The sequence below is a fragment of the Palaemon carinicauda genome, chromosome 26 (genome assembly GCF_036898095.1).
Source record: "Palaemon carinicauda isolate YSFRI2023 chromosome 26, ASM3689809v2, whole genome shotgun sequence".
Classification (NCBI taxonomy): domain Eukaryota; kingdom Metazoa; phylum Arthropoda; class Malacostraca; order Decapoda; family Palaemonidae; genus Palaemon; species Palaemon carinicauda.
This window is the reverse complement of record NC_090750.1, coordinates 83,529,630-83,541,946: the sequence shown is the minus strand read 5'-3', so window position 1 is coordinate 83,541,946 and position 12,317 is coordinate 83,529,630. Positions and strand designations below refer to the sequence as shown.

Genomic DNA, 12,317 nt, shown 5'->3' with positions numbered 1-12,317 from the left:
CCATATACCTCGTATCCAATGTCTTTCTGAATACACAGATATCTGTGTTTTGAATTTCGTCTTACACACTATGTACCTCGTATCCAATGTCTTTCAGAATTCACAGTCATCTGTGTTTTGAATTTCGTCTTGCACACCATGTACCTCGTATCCAATGTCTTTCAGAATTCACAATCATCTGTGTTTTGAATTTCGTCTTACACACCATGTACCTCGTATCCAATGTCTTTCAGAATTCACAGACATCTGTGTATGGAATTTCGTCTTACACACCATGTACCTCGTATCCAATGTCTTTCAGAATTCACAGACATCTGTGTTTTGAATTTCGTCTTGCACACCATGTACCTCCTATACAATGTCTTTCTGAATACATAGACATCTGTGTTTTGAATTTCGTCTTACACACCATATACCTCGTAACCAATGTCTTTCAGAATTCACAGTCATCTGTGTTTTGAATTTCGTCTTGCACACCATGTACCTCGTATCCAATGTCTTTCTGAATACACAGACATCTGTGTTTTGAATTTCGTCTTACACACCATGTACCTCGTAACCAATGTCTTTCAGAATTCACAGTCATCTGTGTTTTGAATTTCGTCTTGCACACCATGTACCTCGTATCCAATGTCTTTCTGAATACACAGACATCTGTGTTTTGAATTTCGTCTTACACCATGTACCTCGTAACCAGTGTCTTTCAGAATTCACAGTCATCTGTGTTTTGAATTTCGTCTTGCACACCATGTACCTCGTATCCAATGTCTTTCTGAATACACAGACATCTGTGTTTTGAATTTCGTCTTGCACACCATGTACCTCGTATCCAATGTCTTTCTGAATACACAGACATCTGTGTTTTGAATTTCGTCTTACACACTATGTACCTCGTATCCAAGGTCTTTCAGAATTCCCAGACATATTTGTTTTGAATTTCGTCTTACACACTATGTACCTCGTATCCAATGGCTTTCAGAATTCACAGTCATCTGTGTTTTGAATTTCGTCTTGCACACCATGTACCTCGTATCCAATGTCTTTCTGAATACACAGACATCTGTGTTTTGAATTTCGTCTTACACATCATGTACCTTGTATCCAATGTCTTTCTGAATACACAGACATCTGTGTTTTGAATTTCGTCTTACACACCATGTACCTCGTATCCAATGGCTTTCAGAATTCACAGTCATCTGTGTTTTGAATTTCGTCTTGCACACCATGTACCTCGTATCCAATGTCTTTCTGAATACACAGACATCTGTGTTTTGAATTTCGTCTTACACACCATGTACCTTGTATCCAATGTTTTTCTGAATACACAGACATCTGTGTTTTGAATTTCGTCTTACACACCATGTACCTCGTATCCAATGTCTTTCAGAATTCACAGTCATCTGTGTTTTGAATTTCGTCTTGCACACCATATACCTCGTATCCAATGTCTTTCTGAATACACAGATATCTGTGTTTTGAATTTCGTCTTACACACTATGTACCTCGTATCCAATGTCTTTCAGAATTCACAGTCATCTGTGTTTTGAATTTCGTCTTGCACACCATGTACCTCGTATCCAATGTCTTTCAGAATTCACAATCATCTGTGTTTTGAATTTCGTCTTACACACCATGTACCTCGTATCCAATGTCTTTCAGAATTCACAGACATCTGTGTATGGAATTTCGTCTTACACACCATGTACCTCGTATCCAATGTCTTTCAGAATTCACAGACATCTGTGTTTTGAATTTCGTCTTGCACACCATGTACCTCCTATACAATGTCTTTCTGAATACATAGACATCTGTGTTTTGAATTTCGTCTTACACACCATATACCTCGTAACCAATGTCTTTCAGAATTCACAGTCATCTGTGTTTTGAATTTCGTCTTGCACACCATGTACCTCGTATCCAATGTCTTTCTGAATACACAGACATCTGTGTTTTGAATTTCGTCTTACACACCATGTACCTCGTAACCAATGTCTTTCAGAATTCACAGTCATCTGTGTTTTGAATTTCGTCTTGCACACCATGTACCTCGTATCCAATGTCTTTCTGAATACACAGACATCTGTGTTTTGAATTTCGTCTTACACCATGTACCTCGTAACCAGTGTCTTTCAGAATTCACAGTCATCTGTGTTTTGAATTTCGTCTTGCACACCATGTACCTCGTATCCAATGTCTTTCTGAATACACAGACATCTGTGTTTTGAATTTCGTCTTGCACACCATGTACCTCGTATCCAATGTCTTTCTGAATACACAGACATCTGTGTTTTGAATTTCGTCTTGCACACCATGTACCTCGTATCCAGTGTCTTTCAGAATTCACAGACATCTGTGTTTTGAATTTCGTCTTACACACCATGTACCTCGTATCCAATGTCTTTCAGAATTCACAGACATCTGTGTTTTGAATTTCGTCTTACACACCATGTACCTCGTATCCAATGTCTTTCAGAATTCACAGACATGCGTGAAGGCTCTCAAAAGAAGACCGAAACACCATTGACAGAGATTAGCTTGCCAAAAACCAACGAATTTTAAAGGGGCCGACATTGCACGCAAGCGGAGTGGTAAATCATCTTAAGGCTCTGCATGCAATGTAGTGTGCATGGTTGTGTTGACATGATGTTTATCTTCTACTAAATGCAGTTTAGACTGCAGTTTGTTTTGCAATTATTTCTACTGTGTAAATAAGACAAATTACACACCGTGTTGTGTTATCAGATGTCGACCAATGATAACTGTACCCTCAATAACACTAACTTTGAGAGTATAGCATGATCTCTTCTGACGGGCATTCTATCACACAAGAGACAACTGATAGAAATGCTTGTGGGAAAAAGATGGAGTATTTGTATATAGATTCATAATCCAATAACTTGCGTATGCATTTACATGTGTTGCACTATACCTATCTTATTCTAGCCTTGCTAAATACGTGTGATTGGATAGCCATTTTTTTTCTAGATTCCACCCTAATTAATGACCCAATGTGTAATAGAATAAGGTTTCATTTCTATAAAACTGTAGAAGTTAGTTTTTCGACTTGATATAAAATTCCATTCAATTGTCTAGGCACCTGACGTTTTGTAAATACTTTGCACATAATGCACTCACTCATATGCTATTGTAGTCTCACTTCACATTTACAGGGTTATAAAATAGAGCAACAAAATAATGTCGTTGTGAAGAGAAGTGATTAATCGGTGGAATTATAAGGACTCTCTCATGGAATAAGTAACCTAAACCCTTGAGAGGTCAATACTGTACTAGGTTTTGTAACCATGCAGTATTCTCCCAACCCCATCAAGTCAGTAAAAGATTTTTATACTGAATCACAGTCGCCACAGAGATTCCGGGTGAAATAAGCCCCACCCCTTGTTGACGTCATGGCCAATCATATCTCCTGCATTAGCAGCGGTCCCAACACATCCCCTTAAAGTAATTATAAGATAGTATAGAAAGTTATGGGCTGCTAACACAAGAGCCCATGGTCTCCGTATTTTATGGCTGAGCTCAATCTAAAACCAACGAACAAAGTATACTGTAGTTTGAAATTTGTAAGAGGATGTGTTGCGACCGCTGCTAACGCGGTAGGCAACGTGATTGACTATGAAGTCATCAGGGGGTGGGGCTTATTTTGCCCGGAATCTTTGCAGCCCCGCATAGCAAAAATATCTTTCAAGGTTAACTTTCATTTTAGACAAACGGTAGAACTTTTTATGCTTTATTATATATATTAATGCAGATCCACTCTAAAATCTAAATCAGCAATGACGTTTCTTTAGCAGTCTCCCATCTTATTTTAAGAGCTCTTTGATAATAGAAATGTAGTCACCCTTTCTTTATAACACAATTAAATCTTTGGAAGCTCTCTGGACAAATGCCATAGAGAGATGTATAACTACTCATCTGTGTGTTTTTTCCTTATATATATATATATATATATATATATATATATATATATATATATATATATCTTCAAGTGCCCATCCTGTGTGTTTATAAAATTATCCATATGCTATAACAATTATTATTAAAAAAACTAAAAAGAATCAATGACTGATAAACCCTTTGAGTACCTGAGGTACTTGCTCATTTCTGTAGATGATTATTCTTCAATAATTTTATTTATTTATTTTTATTTTTATGTTTTTCTTAAGATAAATAACCTTTCCTTTCTTGCACCAAGGTGATACTGGTTTATGAAATTATCTATTATTATATTGTCTAGGATAATTTCTTCAATATTTCACTAGAATGGTGTACTTTCTCGAGGAATTGTGTGATGGCACAGCATACACGCGATTTCACAATGATTTTCATGATAGAACATCAATTTTTTCTCTTATTATTCCATTGTCTGTGGATTTGTTTTTCTGTCTGTAGGCAATCAATAAAGCTACAACTCTTTTCAGTATTGGCTGCCATTCTCTGATACACTATTCAAAAATTTAAAAGGAATTCTTAATAGTTTATTTTGAATTAAGAGAATAAAAAACGTGTTCCACCTTTCAAATTATAGCACGTAGTCATACCATAAAAGTTTACAGAGTGGCGGGTAGAATCATTCATATTTTCAAACGCGTATCTCTGGTGGTACACTCGTACTTAAGGATATATGGCTACTTTTAACCATAGGATAATTGATTATTCCAATCATACTTCCATATATGAAAAATGTTTTTATAAGTATTTTAGTCAAACACTTCATCAGAACACCACATTTATAAATTGTTCAGTTCAGTTGTTGGGCGGAGGGATTCGCCTTTCCATCGGCACCTCTTTGGTTTTCTTTATTCTAATTCTTTTTTTTTTTTATCTTTTTTTCCACATCTGATAAATATATTCTTTTCTTTTCTCTATTCCTTCTTTCTTAAACTGCACGTTTCCTATTATCTTCTTCGTGCAGAAGTGGAAGTACATCAAAAAGTAGTTCGCCATTTTTATTTTTTAACTTCTACATGCAAGTGCTTCATCATGGTAGCCTAAATAAAGAAACTCAATTTGTCTATTATCATATAAATTTCAATGATAGCACACCCCACCTCTCGATAATTGGTGCATATTCTACTTGTTTCTTTATTTATTTCAGGTTCGATTTATGGACGACGGGACAGCCGTTATAGTACTATGGGAAGAATGGTGTACTCTTTCCGCCAGTCATTATTACATAGGAGCTTTGTTGGTATGTCAGTATGTTCGTAATTACTTATGTATAATGTATCACCAAAGGCATATTACAATGAATTAAACTTAATGTCTCGGTAAGACCGTTATTTATTATGATTATTGAATTTTAAACTGACATTTGTACGATAAATAACAATAAACTATTCAGACTTTCTCATTGATCATTTTAACTATACTGGTTATTGAAATTTAATACTTTTAAGAATTACCATGTAAACAGTCTTTGGGAAGTCATGGTACGTTAGTCCATAAATTTGGAATTCTTAACTAATGGAACAGTTAAATTTGCTCACTTTTTTGTACTGATCCTGAAATATGTGATGAGTATATATATGTATATATATATATATATATATATATATATATATATATATATATATATATATGTATGTATATTTATGTATATGTATATATATATATATATATATATATATATATATATATATATATATGTATATATATGTATATATACATACATATATATATATATATGTATGTATGTATATTTATGTATATGTGTATGTATATATATATACATATATATGTATATATATGTATATATATATATATATATATATATATATATATATATATATATATATATATATATCATGCACTTTCTCATGGAGCAAGCCTGAAGGTTATACATTTTTACTATGACACTTTAAAAAAGAAGTACTGTATGAATAAATGTATGAACATAAAAGGCTTAGCATCTCATAATCAGAAGAAAACAAAAAGATAGGAAGAAAGTTTATCTTTTTAGAATTTAATCAGTCTAGGTTTCATTCGGCTCACTCAGAAATATCCCTGTTAACATTAAAAGCTAAGCGGGTACACTCGAGCACACACTATTCTATCTTATTTCTCTTGCTCTTGTTTTGTTAAAGTTTTTAGTTTACATAGATATTTGGTTTAATGTTGTTGCTGTTCTTAAATTTATTTATTTTTTGTTTCCTTTCCTCACTGGGCTATTTTCCCTGTTGGAACCCCTGTGCTTATAGCATCCTGCTTTTCCAATTAGGGTTGTAGCTTAGCAAGTAATAATAATAATAATAATAATAATAATAATAATACTGATGATAATAATAATATTGATAATAATAATAATAATAATAATAATAATAATAATAATAATAATAATAATAATAATAAAAGGTAACCTTTTATAAACATAAGTGACCACATGCAGCGTACACACCCATTCACATGATTTAAATTGCAAAGGATAAATTTGTGTTATTTTTTTTTTTTTCAGGGAGGAATACAATGCAAAATCTGTCCTTCCATGGGATTCAAAGACAACCCCAAACCGCGGCTGGAAACTTCTCTCCCATTTCCAGAGTTGCTAGAAACGGCATAGCAGATCGTACTCCAGAGAAAAGAAGCCCCCAAGGGAAGGACCATGTGCATCGGCAATATAACAACGAAGAGCTTAGGGATATCGTTGGCTATAAAGATATGAACTCTGCATTTAAAGTTCAAATATCCCAGAATGTCAAAAAGAGTTCTGAGTGTTGTGATTCTTGCAAATCAGAAGACAAACTAGACGGAGATGTTTCAGTGTTAAGTTCATTAAATAAACTGGCAGAGGAAACAGATGAGAATGAGGTGGCGCAGACTAATATACAACTAACCACAGTAGACAATTCCTCTGATCTGAATCGTCAAGGTGTTAATCTAGAAACTGATAATGAGGATGCCAGAGATTCATGCAAAGTTACACCACAGACTCTGCATCTCTCTAATAATTTCAAAATAAGTACTTCACAACCGGACGTTACAATACACCCTTCTCCAAATCTCAATATTTTGATTGGCAACTCGAGGATTAGCAGCAGTAATCATGACATTGTAGTGACTACACTAGAAATCAAAGATAATCGGATTAGATCTGTATCGGTCGGTGACGTGAGGGTAACATGTCCCTCTCCGCCACCCACTGAGCCTTCTCCGGCATCGTGTCCAGAGGTGCAGGACACTTTCTTAGAGGAGGACCTCCCTGAGCCCCAGCTCTCCCAGAGACCCAAACCACCATTCATGTGGCAACCCAGTGTTGATACTCTCTATGGCTCACCAATGACATTTAAGCGAAAGTTTCCCATGAGGAAGATGGCAGTACATCAAAGAATGACCAGAAACGAATCGATCCATGACGATGACATGTCCAGCCAAGGATCTAGTAAGAAATCAAGCACAGGCAGCCAAGGACCTAGTAAGAAGTCGAGCACAAGCAGTCAAGGACCTAGTAAGAAATCGAGCACAAGCAGCCAAGGGCCTAGAAAGAAATCAAGCACAAGCAGCCAAGGGCCTAGAAAGAAATCGAGCACAAGCAGTCAAGGAGCCAGTAAAACTCTGCTTGTAAGCAATCTCATCACAAGTTTCAAGAAGTCCCTCACAGATTTATTTCACGGTGAAGAAGAGGATTCTCTTACGATGCAGCCTGAAAATGAAAATGTTGGTTGTGCAGGTGTAAAGACTATTTCAGAATCTGAGGGCGTTTTTCATAGCTATTTACTTGAGAAGGAAAACATAGACAAAACTGAAGAAAGCTTCGCTGATAATATTGTTGATGATACTGATGAGGAAAACACAGAATCTCAAGATGTGAACGATCAATATATATGAGTTTTGTGTATTGAGTGATTCATCTGATCTCTAAAACTTTTTGTTTGTAAATATTTGGTGTATATTATATTTATATGTATCTGTTTATGTATATATGTACTGTATTTGCTTTTAAATTCTCATACAAGAATACTGTACTTTAATATGTACTGTACAGTACTGTATTGAATATAGTATTATAATGCTGATTATGCACAGTACTTAGCCATTATTTTTATATTGTTTTGATTCCTAAAATTAGTTTTGTAAAGAAAGACTTTCGAATTTCATGCTTTATTTATTTCATATTTTTTTTTTCTTAAAAAAATTCTGTCTCCCATTAAGTTATACAATAGCACTGATAAAATGATTGAAGTTGAAATTTATTATTTTGAACTCTTGTCTATAGTATTGAACAATTGAGCTCAATTTAGTTTGGAATTCTGACCTTTGACATTGTTGCCTTAAAATCTGTATGTGAAGTTATCTGTATTTATAAACTATTTTCTTCGTAGATCTGAATAAGTAATATAGACTACACTATCTTCACATTTTGCTTGCTAATACCAGAAAATATTTATGTATTATACATAGTTCAATTAAGAATTGTATATAAATTATTTTTATATATATAATTTTGAATATGGTTTATGCTAATAATGTATTATACTTGACTTACATTAATTCTTTTTGTTTGGAAGAAATCCAAGAATGCAGTTTTAATATAATGGTAGAAAATGCATTGAAGAAAAAGATTACGTTTAAATTGGTGCTTTACTTTTCTCTTTTTTAATTGTTTTGTTGATATATATATATATATATATATATATATATATATATATATATATATATATATATATATATGTATGTATATATATATATATATATATATATATATATATATGTGTGTGTGTGTGTGTGTGTGTGTCTGTATGTAGCCCATATGTATATATGTGTATGTATATATATATATATATATATATATATATATATATATATATATATATATATATATATATATATATATATATGTGCGTGTGTGTGTGTGTGTAATTATTACCATAATATCATTGTTATGATGCTACACATGTTTCACAATTGTCACAACTCCATATCATTATGTATCATTGCTTTTCTATTTTTCACAGCCATTTTGTCATTTTTATGAAAAAATATTTAAAGGTCATCTTTAATTGTATAATTATTTTTTTTATGTAACTTCGTGAAAGCTAGAATAATCTTGATCATTGTCTAGTTTGCTATCAAATAGGAATATGTAATTGAATTTTCTCAATGTTAAAATATTTACACCAGTTGAAATCAATTGGGCTTGGCTTGAGACATTGCTGTATTGTCATAGTGTGCTTATGTATTTTTAAGAATCCTAGGTCACCTCATTTCTTTGCCTCACTAAGAGTTTCTTCTTAGAAATTTTTCAATGTGCAATTTACAATGGAAGTTCACCTTGAATATATAGGAAGAATATTTCCAGCTTCCTCATTCTGATCATACTCACTGACCATAGTTGTTTTGACTAATTTTTCATGGCCGGAAGCCTTTCCTGCCACCAACCCTCCCCATTTACCCAGGCTTGGGACCGGCACCAAGTTGAGGCTGCCTTGCCCCCCTCAGTGGCTGGGTTAATGGGGAGGGTTGGCGGCAGGAAAGGCATCCGGCCATGAAAAGTGGGAAAAGAAGAAGAAGAATTTCCAGCTTCCTCAATTGAACGTAATTTGATGATCTCTCTTATCAGCTAATTACAGAGAAAGCCAGGTCATGCAAGATAGTAAGAGGAATGGTGATTTGGGGGACCTGTAAGAGAAGTAAGTGATCAGGTGGTAGAATTTTCTCCCATAATTAGAGTTAAATTCTATCTCTTAATCAATTTTTATCTGTGGTAAGCGGCTCTTCTAGGAGAAGGGCACTCCAAAATCAAACCATTGTTCTCCAGTCTTGAGTAGTGCCATAGAATCTGTAACATGTTCGTCCACTCTTTTGGCTTAGTTATTTTGCTAGCTATTCTATCAATTTCTGTATTTCCTTTCATCACTGGGCTATTTTTCCCTGTTGGAGCCCTTGGGCTTATAGCATCCTGCTTTTCCAAGTAGGATTGTAACTTAGCTAGTGGTTGTAATAATAATGGTAATGTACAAAAAGGTAAGGAAAAGTCAAATGATAATTGAAGTACTGTAATGTGATTAATTTCCATGGCTGATGTAAGGGGAATTTTTCATTTCAGTTCTAACATGAAAGAAGAGAGAGGGTTAGTGAGAAAAATACATAGCTCCTGCAAACCAAGGAAACCTAAGATATACAAATAATTTAATGACCATAATGTAAAACAAACAAGTTTTGATTTATGAAGAAAAGCTTATTAGATATACTAGAGATGGTATGCTGTAGAGTTATATTCATAGTAAAACACTAAATTATAAGAATAATTCTGAAGCCTTTTACAAATTAAATTGTCACTATTTCCAAAGCATTCAAGTTGATAAAATTACTGTTTGTGCAGTAGATCTAATGTTAGAATTGGGTAATTTTACAATTGAAAACTTACTTTTTTTTTCAAATTGTCTCATAACCATGGAAATAATATTTAAGGATAGCCTAACTTTTAACATTTTCAAATATTAGTTAACATAAATTTCTTGTTTTTAGTAATATAGATATGCGTTCAAATTGGTTCGGATGATTATAATTGTGTAATTTATTTGAAAGGTAACATTTAAGCATAAAGCATTAATATATGCAAATTAATTTGGATGATTACAATTATGTTCCTTATTTAAAAAGTAATATTTTACGATACAAATGGGTAATATTATCTCTCATATTTCTCAAAGGTCTTTAAGTTCAACTTATAATCACCTTTGTTCATGTGAACAAAACGATCAAAATTTTGCATTTTGTACCTCACTGTTTACCTTTATGATAAAAATAACTACATGCAAGTAGGTTTTAATGCAAAACGTCTAACTATTTGTTTTCGTAATTATTTAAAATTACCAATTAATATGTTAAGGTTGGCATTGTTTCACATGGGTTCATTCAGTGTTGTAAAATGTGATCATTTCCAATACTTTGGTTCTCAAACTTGAGATGTGAAAGTGAATTATTTATTCATAACTTTCAAAAGGAGCTTATGAATAAGAGAATATATATATATATATATATATATATATATATATATATATATATATATATATATATATATATATATATATATATATATATATATATATATTATATATATATATATATATATATGTAAGTATGTATGTGTATATATATATATATATATATATATATACATATATATATATATGTAAGTATGTATGTGTGTATGTATATATATATATATATATATATATATATATATATATATATATATATGTAAGTATGTATATATATATATATATATATATATATATATATATAAAAGTTTATATATGAATGAAGGTAATGTTTAAGGAATAAATATATACATATATTACTGGAGACATTTAAGAAAGAATTAGAACTAGTCCTTTGTACAGTATGTAATTTTCATGCTTACAGTTTATATTGTATTGAAAGTAGATCAATGTGAGTCTGTTATGTATGCTAATAGACATTGCATCCTAATTATTATTTTTATGATAGATGTTAGATTTAGCCAAAAAAAATGACTTTAAATTCTGTACTAATTGATTAGGCCTATTTGGTCAATGCAGATGAAATTTTGTTCAATATTTTGTTTTCAATGCTGATTAATGTTAGACATATCAGAGATCACTGTTAACCAAACTTTTGTTTCCCTTCTGTGTAAATCAATTAGTTTGCTTTGTATTTCATTGATTTTTAAATGTCATTGTTATTCTTGATGATAACATCGTCTGATTCTTGAAACTTAATCTCGACTCCATTCCACTTTTCGTATTCATATTTGTTTTGAGTCGTCTCCAAACTTTCATTTCACTACTGTGTAACTAAATTATTTTGTTTTGTGTTTCATTAATTTGTAAATGTCATTTGTTATTCTTGATGATAACACCATCTGATTTCTGAAACTTTTTTTCGTTTTATTCTCGACTCCATTCCACTTTCCGTATTCAAACTTAATCTCGACTCCATTCCACTTTCCGTATTCATTTTTTTTATTCTCGACTCCATTCCACTTTCCGTATTCATTTTTTTTTTATTCTCGACTCCATTCCACTTTCCGTATTCATTTTTTTTATTCTCGACTCCATTCCACTTTCCGTATTATTTTTTTTTTTTATTCTCGACTCCATTTCACTTTCCGTATTCATACTGTATTTGTTATGAGTGGTCTCAGCACATTTCTACTGCATTTTGCCAACCTTTCAATTTGTTTCTTGCACACAATCTCAGACTCCTCTTTATATATTTCAGTTCTAATCATTGGAACATGCAGTACCTTGAAAGGGTATTCCATCACCTAGTCATGCCCTGTATCAAGAGAAAGCTTTTATTTGAATTTTGATTTTCAAGTT

General features: G+C 32.5%; 1 protein-coding gene across 1 annotated transcript in view; it reads left to right on the top strand.

The window, feature by feature from the left end:
- LOC137620255 (uncharacterized) overlaps positions 1–7,938 on the top strand; it is an 88,233-nt gene extending 80,295 nt beyond the window's left edge. Inside the window, 2 exon segments of the mRNA XM_068350497.1 lie at positions 5,114–5,206; positions 6,470–7,938. Of these exon segments, the coding sequence (XP_068206598.1) occupies positions 5,114–5,206; positions 6,470–7,839 (1,463 nt within the window). The 3' untranslated portion in view covers positions 7,840–7,938.
- Positions 7,939–12,317: the final 4,379 nt, after the last annotated feature.